The following is a 13,702-nucleotide window of genomic DNA, read 5'->3' as shown; positions in this document are numbered from 1 at the left end:
GCCATTGCCTAAGTGGATCTGGACTAAACAGGATTACTTTGGCACCAAAGAGTTTAATGACTCATAGTTAATGATTTGAAGGCTGCTTAGAAAAAACAAAAGGGGGGCGCCTGGGTGGCAGAGCGGTTAAGCGTCTGCCTTCAGCTCAGGGCGTGATCCTGGCGTTATGGGATCGAGCCCCGTCAGGCTCCTCTGCTATGAGCCTGCTTCTTCCTCTCCCACTCCCCCTGCCTTGTGTTCCCTCTCTCGCTGGCTGTCTCTATCTCTGTCTTATAAATAAATAAAAAATCTTTAAAAAAAAAAAAAAGAAAAAACAAAAGGAGATCTTTTTACAGTGTTTATGCTATTGTCCCAAGTGAGGATTTTGCAAATATTGACGAATGCGAGGGCTCCTTTGCTCAGAGCTCCACCAGCATCTGTGTGTCTCAGGACCAGAAAAATGGAGTTTGCCTCACCCCAGTTTTTTTCCTGGAAGCCTTATGGTTTCAATGTGCAATTTTGCAGAACATGAGGTTCAATCATAGTCTATCATGTTATAGTAGAAATTTGTACCAGTGCCATAGTTATGGCGACACTTAAAAGAACTTAATTTCTGTGCAACTACATTAAGCTGTTGATTTGAATATTAGTTTTGTAGTACTGATGAAGGGTAGTTGGAAGAAAGGCAGGCTGGGACCCCGCCCCCACCACCGCCTTAAGAGGAAACCACCCTTAGAAGGATTTTACACCATTGTGGAAGGAGCCCTCCACCCTTCCCCCCCATGATAGATAATAAAAACCTGATTGGATGACAGGCGCAGGGAGGGTTAATCAGATTAAAACAGCCCTCCAACAAAAGCCCATAAAAACCCCTAGACTTGGAAATGCGGGTGGCAACCCTCTGGGATCCCCTCTGTCTTCGGGAGCTTTGTGCCATCACTTTATCACTCAATAAACTCTGCTTTGTTGCCCACCACTTTTGATCTTGTCTACCTCTTCGTTCTTTGGAGTGGTGTGACCAAGAACCGGGGCACCAAAGAAGGAAATCCTGTAACGCATTTGTGATTAGTAGGTTTTGAGGTTCTAAGAACTATAAGTTTAGGAAATGTATGTAGTTATATCTACATATATATATAGTTTTATATATGTAGATATTTAACATAATTTAAATGTCACGTTGATGGGTGACTGGGTGGCTCAGTAGGTTAAGCATCTTTTTCAGCTCTGGTCATGATCCCGGGGTCCTGGGATCAAGCCCCGTGTCAGGCTTCATGTTCAGTGGGGAGCCTGCTTCTGCCTGCTTGTGCTCCCTTGTGCTGTCTTTCTCTTTCTCTCTCTCTGACAAATAAATAAAATCTTTAAAAAAATAAGTGAATAAATCTTTAAATGCCACAGTAGGAATCTACAAGAATGTCATTGAAAGGATCATTCAAGTGTGAGAAACAGCCACCAACTCCTTTAATCCTGTCCATACACTTTTGTGAAGGGGTGAGGTTGGACAATTCACCAGTTAGCTATTGCCACAATAATGCTGCCTAACAAACCACTCCAAAACTCAGGCTTTAAGTGACAACCACCATTTATTCTCACAGCTGGCTCTGCTTTTCATTGCTGGTCTGTGGCTTAACTAGGGTGGCTCAGCTTTGCATATCTCATTCTCCTTGGGCAAGTCAGCTAACTGGGCAATAGAAGGAGGAAACACTAGAGTCTTCTTAAGACTTACACTCAAAACTGACTCACTGTACATCTGCCCACTTGTCATTAACCTAAGCAAGCCACCTGGCCAAGTCCAAAGTCAAAGGATGGGCAAATATTACTCCTTCCACCTTGAGGCTATTATAAGGATATGGATGTAAGAAGGAATGATGAAATAGGGCCAATCATTTAATCTACCATGGTCGGTGACTGGTTAGGAGATCTTTGTCCTGTTTTTGCAAATAACCCCTGAGCAGTTGTATTGAACAAAGTGTGTGCTGAAATAACTTTATGGTTCTAGATATGCTAGGTGAAACGATACACCCTGATTAAAGGGACAAAGGTAACTCATAAGCCTGGCTAGGAAGAATAACTTCTATCAGCAGGAATTTAAGAACAGCATTGTGCTAGGAACTGAAGCAAAACCCCTTTACCCTTGCATCCTAGTAATTCAAGATCAGTTAGATTTTAGTTGAATATACTATTCATCATACTGTGAATACATATGTAAGAGACTAGTTTATAATAGTATGCAAAGGTACTTATTCTTGGTGTTTAAAAATGTGCATTATTTTCATTATTGTGCTGGTTTCTATTTTATATCAGAAAGTCCTGAGTGACAGGAATTACTCAGTATTTTTGTTTAAATGATAGAAACTAAATGTTAAATCGATTCCCTCTTCATACCTGTAGACACTGCAGGTCGGTGGGTGAACAAGGCAAATAAGGCAAACTCTTCTCCCCCATTGAACCAGATGCAACATTTTGACATTTTTATGATATGCAGGTTGACTTAATTCATTGACTTGGTTGGAAAGCTGGCAATGGTAAAGTAAGATCTCTGTGAGGTAGGATCTTCCTCCACAGCTACTCCAGCTGTTTTAATTCCTGAGCTACACTGTGAGCTCTAAAATGATGTTCACTGCACATTCTTGAAGCTTTCACATCTTAAACTAACACCTTTTGGCAGGGTAGGGAACTGTCTGTTAAAAACCTTCTTAGCCAACCCAAGTCACCAGCAATCTTAACCACTAAGTTACTATAAAAAAATGAACTTAACCAAGCTTTAATCGAAACTTGTGCCAGATCTCTTTTCAGGATATTAACGCTTTGAGAGGAAAGAGGTCCTCACCAACTACTTCCATGAAGTGACTCCTACAGTATAGTGTACCTAATGTCCAGAGTGTAACCAAACAAGTTGGACAACCCCCATCTCCTGACTAGTTTATCACTATTTATACACAAGGTATATTTAAAGCTGATCCCAAATATAGTTCAGTTTTAGCACATTGAGCTCCTGCAAGATGCCAGATTAAGTGGGAAACCACTAAAAAAATGAAGAGTGGTGGTCCATCACCTTTTACAAGTGAGAGGAAAACATCAAGGAAGGAATACAATTTTTCCCTCCTAAACTCATCAGATCTGGCTGTCTTCACAGCCTTAATTAACAAAATCCAGATTCCTCAAGTTCCCCATTTCAAGAGCTCATTTTCAAGGTGAGGAAGAACTTTGACGTCATCCCGTTCGCCGTCTTTTCACGACTGTATTCCCGATTCTCAACCCTCCTTTGGAGACACAGCTAGGCGTGTTGACTTCGAAGCCTTCTCCAAAAACACTCAAGCTCAAATTTCAGGTAGGCCTCCGAGCAGTAGTGACGGGAGAGGAGTGGAAGGCAGTGGAGGAGGGCTTTGCAGGCGAGGAAACAGCCGGAAAACTATTATAAATAACTATTACTGCCTTGTGACACCTAATAGGCGCCGATGTGCGTCGGAGCCACCGCTTTAATTCTTTCCCAAGAGGTTTTGACTCTGGAGGGGAGGAGAACCGTGAGGGTAGGCGGGACTTCCTTAGCCTGAAATGTAACTGGGGCAGCTGGAGGAGAAGGCTGCCAAGGTTTTATCTATCTGCACTCCTTGAGGGCGGGCCTTGCCGGCAAACCCTCATCTGCCGGGAGTCCGCCTGCCGAGTTCTGTTGCCCAATGAGCCCGGGGCAAGGATGTGAGCGCAAATCCTGTTTCCAAGCGGCCCCTAACCCCCCGTGACCTCGGTGTGCAATCAGTACTGAAGTAAACCTGCCAGACGGAGTCGGCCCGGAGATCCGTCAGGCGGCTTCTCTCCAGCGAACGGTGACGCCAGCCGCCTCCAAGGTTCGCTGTAAGCCTGGGGCTGTCTGGCACCTCCCCTCCCGGCTCTCCCGGCCACGCCCACTTGGCCACGCCCTCGCTGTGATTGGCCGAGCTTCAGGCCGGGTCGCACCACAATTGGCCGGGACTCCGGGACGCTGGTCCCGGGCGCACGCCACGTGTACGTAGGGGCGGGCCGGAAGGCGAAGACTCCAGCTGACGCGGCCCGGCGTCGCTGCCTCGCGGTGGCCATGGAGTGGGACGGGCAGCAGCTGTCCGCGCGGCCGGCCCTGGAGACAGAGGGGTTGCGCTACCTGCACGTCACGGGTGAGTCCCCGTGGGCCACGGGCTCGTACCGCCAGCTCACCCGGGCGCCGCCATGTTCGGTGGGTCGTCCTCTGCTGCGCTCCCGGCGGGGCCGGGGGAGGCCTGGGGAGTCCTGGCCGGCATCCGGGTGGCGCCGCACGCAGGTCCGGGAAGGGCCTGGAACGCGCGCGGTCGCTGTCTGGGAGTGGCACTTCCTTGGGCGGCGCCGTCGGGCCTCTTTTTGTCGTATCCTTTATGCGAAGCAAGCCCTTCCAGGTTGCGGTGACTGGGGCCACTCGGCCCTGGGCATTTTCCTCCAGGCCTCGCGTCACCCCACCCCCAACCCATACACGGCACTGTATTGGCCCCCACGGCCACCCCTTTCTATAAGTTCCTGAGGTCTGAAGGCCTTTGCCCTCCTGAGTCGGATAGACTTCCCTTCACCCATCAAAACCCGTTTTGCGGTGCCCTCCATCCTCCGGACTTGCCCCTCAACTCCCCGGATGGTTGAGAAGTCCCTCCTCGGTGACCCCTGAATTGTGCTCGCTTCTATTTTAACTGCCTACTTAGGAGGCCATTTCCTCGGCTAGACCCGGAGGGTTTTGAGGGCAGGAGCACCTTTGTCTTAGTTGAATTTTATGGAAAAGTCTAGTAGTGGTATGACTTTCAGTTTCTTGAAAACTGTGTTTTTCTTTTCAGTGGGCTCCCTGCTAGCCACCTATGGCTGGTACATCGTCTTCAGCTGCATCCTTCTCTACGTGGTGTTTCAGAAGCTTTCCACCCGGCTGAGGGCCTTGAGACAGAGGCAGCTGGACCGAGCTGCGGCTGCTGTGGGTTAGTGCCTGATAAGAGAAAGGAAGGCAGGGGCTTTATGCCTATTTATTTTAGTATTTAGAAGTTCGTGTGTTAGGAAGAGTAAGCAGCTCATGATTCTGATCTCCATGAAAGGAAAGCCATTTTATGCTTCTGTAATTGATTTTGGGGAATGTGCAATAGCTTTTTTTTTTTTTTTTTTTTTTTTTTTTTTAGTTTCAGAGATTTTAACGAGATGGAAAACCTGCTTGATGGTGTGTAGAGCATTCACTGCATATCTTGTTAAATGGTTTTTCATTTACAGGATGGATTGAAATGAAAACTTCACAGCGTCTCCATACTTGTGGGTCTGCCTGTTTAATCTTTAGAACCATTGCAAGTGACAAGAAACTCAGCCTTGGTTCTTTATATCCTCCACATTTTGATTTTCATAACTTCCTCATCAGATCTGATTTCAAATTACGCTTGGCTGTTTCAAAAACATAGTCCCTCTGAAACAGTAGCCTTTTCGCTAGGTAGAAGCTAGTTTCTGAGCATGTATCTAAAAGAAATGTCAAGCGTTTTGAGAATAGCAGCTCAATTAAATACAAATCATTCTTCTGACTCAGCACAGTTACTTAGTTTGAGGAGAAAAGCAAACGTCATAACACAAAAGGAGTCACTAGTGGAAAGACCTAGGAATGTCCTTTACCCAAACAGACCTCTCCTCTCTCCCATGAAACTCTGTGGGCCTGCCATTCCTTCAGTCTTTTTGATTGTTGGCTGTACATCCGACAACAAACTACAAATTGCACATCTTGCATAAGATGCAGGATTTCAAGAGGGTGGCCGCCGTGGTGTTAGGAAACAGCATTAGTCACCTTGGTGAAACCATCTCTACGAGTGAAGTGCTGGCAGCGTGAGACCCGCTCTTCCAACTGAGGAATAGGTTTATAAGATGATCCGCTGGGCATTCTTAAAGAGGCTTAGTTGTTTTCATGAAGCACAGCGAAAAGTAAACATGCAGTCAAAAGTGTTATGTGGTGCTGTTGTACAATTTGTAGGAAATATTTGGTTGAAAAAATCCACACTTGATTCTAAGAATGACCTGATAGTTACAAATGTTACCAAAATTTACATTTCTGTGAAGTAGAACTATAATTTTGTTTCGTTTCTAAAGATAGAGTTCCAGTCATTCCTCCCACTACACACGCACCGTCACTACCTGGACCACACCACTTTGGCCCATTTTATGTGGATTCAGTTAAGTGCTCTTTTTCCACCACTGTGTAGGTAGTGATGGTTGCTTATGCTTCTGGATAGTGCTGATGTGAACGTGTAGTTCTTTGTTTTCTTCTTTAAAAATTAGCCACAGTACTGTGTAGTTGCCCTGTGGTCATTCTTAACATGGTGGTCTGAACAGATGTGCAGATAGAGAACTTGACAGTATATTTATATAATTCTGCTTTGTTTTACAAAGCAGATAAACGTAGATAAAGCTGGGGAGCTCATTTCCATTAATGCTAACTGGAAGGATTTTTCTTTTCTATAGAAACAAGGGTAAAATGCCTAAGGATCTTTACCTCTTTGTGGTATGGATCTGGGCTCTATAAGTGATGGGTAATGGTCAGAAAACTTTATCTTCCCTTGTCTTCTCGAATTCTGGTCATCCTAGAGACTGGATGTTAGAGGTCCAGGTTGTGGAATGGAATCTCGGGGTGCCCCTCAGACCACTTACATTTCAGTCACGGGGCTATGCCAGACTCTCTGAATTGGAATTGCTGAGGGAGTCCTGAAATATGTGTTTCTATCGGGGATTTCTGGTGCCCTGGATCTTTAACTAGAGTTAAGACTATGGCAATAGCATACTCTTCTTCCCCCCATAAGCAGTAAAATTTATGCACAACAGGAAAATTGTCATGTAAAGTACATGTTTTTGCATTGCCTGACGTCGGTACTTCTGTATCCTTCTAATAATATGGACCCTCAAGAGTGTCTGTTTTTCTCAAAATTTTTCCTGACATTTTAGACCCCGATGTTGTTGTTAAACGACAGGAGGCTTTAGCAGCTGCTCGTTTGAAAATGCAAGAAGAATTAAATGCACAAGTTGAAAAGCATAAGGAAAAACTAAGACAGGTATGAGCTGGTTTTAGTTTGAACACATGGTCTTAAGAAATATTTTGCTGCTTCGTGTGTAAAAGAATGTGTGTGTGTGTGTGTGTGTGTGTGTGTGTGTAAGTGTGTGTAAGTGTGTGTAAGCATGCTTGCCTGTATGTCCTCCCCACCCCAGCCCATTAGGGCAGGTACTGGAAACAATTATGGCAGAATCGATTCCACTTAGTTCAGTGTTGGTCAGCACGCTTTCCTTGTGCAATATCTTAACTGGGGAAAATACTCTTTAAAAAAGGTGTTCTTTTATTTACCTTTTTGCTTTTCAGTGGTTTCTTCACACAGTGTTCTCACCCAAAACTGTGTGTCCCAGTGCCATGCCCCTGAACACACCGAGTGCACATTCAGCTTCTTGTTCCATTGTCTGTTTCAAGCCACGTATCTCACACAATCTAGCTAGGTGGGACCATTCTTCAGTGGATCAAAGGAGAGCCAGGGGGAGGATGGCAGTGGGCTCAACCCAGGGTTGAGATGGGGAGCAGGAGATGGAGTTTTTTTTGTTTTTTTGTTTTTTTATAAAGATTTTATTTATTTATTCGACAGAGATAGAGACAGCCAGCAAGAGAGGGAACACAAGCAGGGGGAGTGGGAGAGGAAGAAGCAGGCTCATAGCGGAGGAGCCTGATGTGGGGCTCGATCCCATAACGCCGGGATCACGCCCTGAGCCGAAGGCAGACGCTTAACCGCTGTGCCACCCAGGTGCCCCAGGAGATGGAGTTTTGAAAGATTTTTTAAAGGCATGTGGTTTGGTTGGGGAGCGATAGGGGGGCAGGGGAAGGAAGAACCGAGGACAATTGTTGGAAGTGACCTGAGCAGTCCGGTGGGGTGTGCTGCCCTTTGCAGGAGCAAGACCACCCACCAGATGTGACCCAGTCTGTATAACTGAAACAACCAAGTTGTAGACTCTGCTTTCTGAGAAGTTTCGGTCCAGATGTTCTGGGCCCTTCTTCATTGTCTCAGAAAAAAGCCTCTGCATGCTCTAAGGCAGCAGAGAAATTGGTCTTTCTGTTGATTTTTGCCTGTGTCTCTGGTGTCTCCAGGGTCCTGTGCCTTTCTGCCACCATTAGTGGCTCTTGTGATTTCTGTGTGGTCATCCAGTACGTGGCTGGTCTCCCCAGCTTGTCCGGAGCCCAGGAGGAAAGGACAGAACAAGACCACGCCTACTCCATTCATCCTCCTCGGTCACCCTGTCTCAGCGGCCTTCTTCACTGTTCAGTTGCATTTTTTCCAACTTAAATATAGTCACTAACCTAGAATGTACTAGCACATTGTTCATACAAAGTAAAAAAAAAAAAAATTCATCATGTTATAAAAATCTGTACCATGAAAATTAAGTCTTTGATCTCCTTGTTCTTCCATCTGCTGCTGCCCAAGCATTCCATATTAGATTTTTAGGTATTTTTCTGGAAATAGTTATCTGTATATAAACACGCATGGAAATTTTTCATTGAAATGGCATCGTAGTATACATAGATGCCATTTTTGAGCTGTTCTGTTTTAGTTTTTTTCTTTGCTGATCTTCAGCCATTTAATTATTATTGTTTCGTTCTGAGAGCCATAGAGTAAGTTGAGTTCCTTCTCCATATCAGAACTGATGACTTCAGGGTCTGAGTTTTTTTTTTGTTGGTTTTTTTTTGTGTGTGTTTTGTTTTGTTTTTGTTTTTCACTTTGATTTTTTTTTAATGTTTTATTATTATATTATGTTAGTCACCATACAGTACATCCCTGTTTTTTTATGTAAAGTTCGATGATTCATTAGTTGCGTATAACACCCAGTGCACCATGCAGTACGTGCCTTTCTTACTACCCATCACCGGTCTATCCCAATCCCCCACCCCCCTCCCCTCTGAAGCCCTCAGTTTGTCTGAGTTTTTTGTGTGTGTTAGTAAAGCTTGATCATTTACGCAGTTCGCTGACGTAGCTGAAAATAATCTTCTGAAAAGATCATTTTTTTAAAATTGTAGTGTGAAGGGCACCTGGGTGGCTCAGTCGTTAAGCAGCTGCCTTCGGCTCAGGTCATGATCCCAGGGTCCTGGGATCGAACTGCACATAGGGCTCTCTGCTTGGGGCAAGCCTGCTTCTTTCTCTCCCTCTGCTCCCCCTGCTGTGCTTGCTCGCGCGCTCTCTCTCTCTAGCTCTCTGTCAAATAAATAAATAATTGTAGTGTGAGCCCCCCAAAATTGGGAAAGGGACAAAAGCCTGTGTTCAGTTTTAAGATTGTTATAGCACATGGGGTTCTGTCTCCTGTACTTGCAAGCAGAGTAGTAATAGCAAACTGATTTGAGTCTGCCCAACCCACAGCTGAATCAGCTGTCCTATTGGCGGTCCCGGATTTATCCACCATGTTTCATCCCGGTGTTCTGCGTGTCAGCTAGGAGTGTAGACTAGCCTTCAGGTCAAGAGATGGTCTCTTCCTTGGCCTCTTATCCTTGCAGACAGTGGAAGCATGAGGTGCCAGGTACTGGGGGTTAGCAGCAGCGGATGCTGAAAGCCGGGGAGAAATTTTCTTGAAATGTGCTTCCTAAGGCATCTCCTCACATATCCCTGTGACATCACAGTTACCTGGAACCAGAGCGAGCAGCAGTGGGGGTCTGGCTTCCACGGGGGATGAGAAATGTAGCGCACGTACGTGTGCACATGTGAGATGTGTAGCTGGCTGCCGGCCGGCGTGTTGCTCTTCAAGGAGTGGGAGGCAGAGGCAGAGGTCCAGTGTGCTGGATTTCCCTCCCGCCTTGGGAGCCTGCTCGCTGTGTGTTTATAAGCTTTCTCAAGTGCTCATTGTTGTGCAGTTTTCTACTGAGATTAATTTTCCTTTATGTTTCCAGTAGTACTTGACTTTCAAAGCACTTTCACATCTGCTCTCATTGGATCCTCACAGCCTGCAAAGCAGAGGGCTTAAATGGCTTTCCTGAGGTAACTCAGCCAGGTGCAGCAGAGCAGGCCTGCCAGCCATGCTCCCCCATTCCAAGTCAGAGTTCTTCGTGTCACGAAGATACCCTCCTATGGGCACATTTCAGAACTGAATTGGTAGTCTTTTTTCCGTGACACTTTTGCTTTCTTTAATAGTTTATAAAAACAAGCCCCAAGTCTGGCTCCCTGCTTAGTGGGGAGTCTGCTGCTCCCGCTCCCCCTCCCCCTGCTTATGCTCACTCTCTCTCTCTCTCTGTCTCTCTCAAATAAAATCTTTATTTATTTATTTATTTTTTTTTTAAAGATTTTATTTATTTATTTGACAGAGATAGAGACAGCCAGCGAGAGAGGGAACACAAGCAGGGGGAGTGGGAGAGGAAGAAGCAGGCTCATAGCAGAAGAGCCTGATGTGGGGCTCGATCCCATAATGCCGGGATCACGCCCTGAGCCGAAGGCAGACGCCCAACCGCTGTGCCACCCAGGCGCCCCTCAAATAAAATCTTTAAAAAAAAAAAAAGTTTCTGTGAGTTAAACTCATACCATTGGATGACAGCAGTGTTATTAACTAAAGAAAATGCAGGTGAAGGTTTGGTTTAAACGACTTTTAAATGAAGAAATCACCAAAATTAACATTTTCTTTGAGAAAGATGGCAGCTTATGAATTCATTCTGTAACATGTGCAATTCTTTCTCAGCTTGAAGAACAAAAAAGGAGACAGAAGATTGAAATGTGGGACAGCATGCAAGAAGGGAAAAGTTACAAAGGAAATGTAAGAAAGCCTCCGGAAGAAGACGGTCCTGGGCCTTCAACTTCATCGGTCCTGCCGAAACGGAAATCTGACAGGAAGCCTCTGCGGGGAGGTGGTGAGTACCAGACACTGACGTATTCCAAGCAATTCCAGGGTAGCTGTACCTTTTAAAAACAAGATTCTGTTTCTTCCTTTTATTATCTATAAATTGAAGCTAATTGCTAAGTTTGGGATTGTGAAGATTAAGAAACTCATGCGAAGCACCCCTTAGTGGCTGGTGGTCGCCAACCTGGTGAGCCCAGTGCACCTGTTGCCCAGTGTCCCGGGGTAAGGATGTGGGTGTAGGTCCTGCTTCCAGGAGGCCTGTGACCTCCTTGGCCTCAGTGTCCAATCAGTAAGGAAAAAAAAAAAAGTAAACATTGACTAAGAAATTGAAAAGGGAGGTTAGTCACAGCCCCAGTGAGTAACTGGCACAACAGCCCTCAGATATAAGCATCTCACCCTAGTCCCACAGCCCTGGAAGAGGAGAGATAAGCAGGGCAAGGGATAGTTTGCCCATCCTGCAGATCAGTGTCACAGGGCCAGAACACAGTGGTTTTTGTCTTCCTAGCCAGGGCCACCTTGTTTCTTGCAAATAACTTTCTCAAGGAGACACAGACAGATGTTCATTTTTTCTGTGCGCAACCCCCACCCCCTGCACTCCAGGTTATATGGTTGCTGTCTGTCTCCATCCCATTCTTGAGGTCTTTCACATCCTCTTGGGAAGACGTGACACACACAAATGAAAACAAGTCATGTTTGTGATCTGCTAGCAGTTCCACAGGAATCCTGAGGGAGGAGGGGGCAGGGGGACCAGAACACATTGTGGAGGAACCACTTCTGGGCTGAATGCCTTATTCTCCATTGGAGGAGAGGCTTTCTGTGCAGAGGTGCTGTGGAGGCAGAGGGGTGGAAGCCTGGCTGGCGTCTTGAGAGGACCACGGGGAGACTGGAATGTGGGCACTAAGGCGGCGCAGACACAAGCTGGGCCACCCTTAAAGGCTGGGTGCCATCCCCTTTGTGTCAGGAACCCAAAGCTGGCTTGCTGGAGGAGCGATGTGTCTGAAAAGCAAATGCTATTTTGAAAGTTTCTCTTGGGGCCCCTGGGTGCCGTTGGTTAGGCGTCCAACTCTTGATTTCGGCTCAGGTCATGGGATCAAGCCCTGCATCCGCCTCCTTGCTCAGTGGGTAGTCCGCTTGAGATTCTCTCGTCCTCACCCTCTGCCCTGCACCCCCCCCCATACATGTATGTTTTCTCTGACTGTCTCTCTAAAATAGATCTGTTAAAACAAAATTTGCTGGAAGGATATTTTTAGAGCAAACAGCGGTGGTATGTAGGAGAGGAGTGGACGTTGCAGAGAATGTAACGTAAGACTTGCTTCTGTGTGTGGTCTCTCTCAGTGTTGCCAACGACCCAGAGCTGCGTGCTCTCTGACCAGCTTGGCTTCACAAGTTGAGGGGACTGAGGCACGGGGAGTTATTGCCCAAGACCCACAGCAGAAGCAAAACCACTTCAGTTCAGGTCTCACTGGCCTAAAGCCTGAGCATTCAGCCTGGTCACCAAATGTCCATTAACTTCGGGAAGCCAGTGAGTGGGCAGGGCTAGGAGTGAGGGCAAGGGCACATGCATGACCCAGGTCTGACTGGTAGAAGGGGCAAGTTCCATTCTGTTTTGATTTTTTTTTTTTAATTCATTTTCTGTAGCTTGCACAGCCCTTATTTGAATGTATACATTTTATTAAGCACTGTAGCAAAAGCCTTCATATACTTAAATCCAGCCATCTTGAGAGGTTTTTTGGGCAAATTTCTTGTGTGTTTTGGGGAGTTTTTATGTTTCTGAGGAGTTAAGGCCAAGAAGCTAGATGGCTTCTTTTGTTCCCCCCAGACAGTCAATTCAAGGGGCAATCACAGAATGAGTATTTTTTTTTACATGGTAGCTAAAAGTTTTATGAAAAGGTCTGTGAGAATATTTCATGTCAAGTTCACAATTTTCAGTTTTACACAGAATGTTCCCAAAACTGTTTTGCTTCCTTTCTCTGATCCCAGGTTACAACCCATTGTCTGGTGAAGGAGGTGGAGCCTGCTCCTGGAGGCCTGGACGCAGAGGCCCGTCATCTGGTGGATGAGGCTAAGAATCTTGTTAGTGTCGCTTGTGACATTAGCAAGATGAATCCGTAACCCTCAATTCAATTGCCTTACGCACACTTTTCACAGTGACTAGCCAAGGGGAGTGGGTTTATTTCTGTTTTTAACTACACTGCATCTTGAACGGTTGAAGTCAGCGTAGGATAGAGACATCACCACTAGCAGTAGTGACAGTTGGTCACACTTCACTAAAGCCGGTGACTGCATTCATTGATTTCATGGGTAATTGCTAGTTGGTAGATAAAGCCCTCCAGGTGATTAACAATCTTGATAAAAGAGACCTACTGATGGGTCTTCACGTTAGAAGTCCTTGCTGGTAGCACAGTCTCTGTGACAGGTTGCGTTGAATGATGTCTTCCTTGTAAATGGTGAGCCCACCAGCGAGGATTACTGATGCACAGTTGATGGGGTTGTTTCTGTATATTTATTTTTATGTACAGAACTTTGTAAAAAAGAAACTGTAAATATTAAAAAAATGCAAAAAACACTTTTCGCATCGTTATTAAATTCAAGGAAATTTCTTTATGAACTTGAATTTGTCTACCAAATGTTAAACAGCTTTTTATCATTCCACAACCTCCTATTATTACTTATTTTCCCTACTCACTGTTTCTCACCTGTGGTAAGCAAGGTGAGTGACAGTCAGCTACAGTGATTCCCAGAGTCAGCAGATCCCTCGCGGTTTGTCCACCGAATCGGGTGCTCGGAGGTGAGTTGCTAAATTAATAGGATAAACAAACATCTTGTCAAGGTGTCTCGAGGGCCAGCCGGGTTTCTGAGCGCCCTGTTGGCCATT

The 13,702-nt window shown here is 45.7% G+C and overlaps 1 protein-coding gene across 1 annotated transcript; it reads left to right on the top strand.

Annotated features, from left to right (window-relative positions):
- The first annotated feature begins 3,551 nt into the window (after positions 1 to 3,551).
- On the top strand, positions 3,552 to 13,393 carry SELENOS (selenoprotein S). The gene is made up of 5 exons (XM_002931146.4): positions 3,552 to 4,124; positions 4,803 to 4,937; positions 6,925 to 7,031; positions 10,669 to 10,837; positions 12,808 to 13,393. The coding sequence occupies exons 1-5, from the start codon at positions 4,049 to 4,051 to the stop codon at positions 12,885 to 12,887; spliced, it is 567 nt and encodes a 188-aa protein (XP_002931192.1). The 5' UTR covers positions 3,552 to 4,048; the 3' UTR covers positions 12,888 to 13,393.
- The last annotated feature ends 309 nt before the right edge of the window (positions 13,394 to 13,702 follow it).

The sequence above is a fragment of the Ailuropoda melanoleuca genome, chromosome 9, assembly GCF_002007445.2.
Source record: "Ailuropoda melanoleuca isolate Jingjing chromosome 9, ASM200744v2, whole genome shotgun sequence".
NCBI classification, from domain to species: Eukaryota; Metazoa; Chordata; class Mammalia; order Carnivora; family Ursidae; genus Ailuropoda; species Ailuropoda melanoleuca.
Note: the sequence above shows the minus strand (reverse complement) of the source record. Positions and strands in the feature narration are given on the sequence as shown.

Excerpts from the sequence above, each read along its gene's own strand:
- SELENOS (XM_002931146.4), top strand. The coding sequence starts at position 4,049 with ATGGAGTGGGACGGGCAGCAGCTGTCCGCGCGGCCGGCCCTGGAGACA. Across the intron at positions 7,032-10,668 it reads ATAAGGAAAAACTAAGACAG|CTTGAAGAACAAAAAAGGAG; the intron begins GTATGAGCTGGT and ends ATTCTTTCTCAG. Across the intron at positions 10,838-12,807 it reads GAAGCCTCTGCGGGGAGGTG|GTTACAACCCATTGTCTGGT; the intron begins GTGAGTACCAGA and ends CTCTGATCCCAG.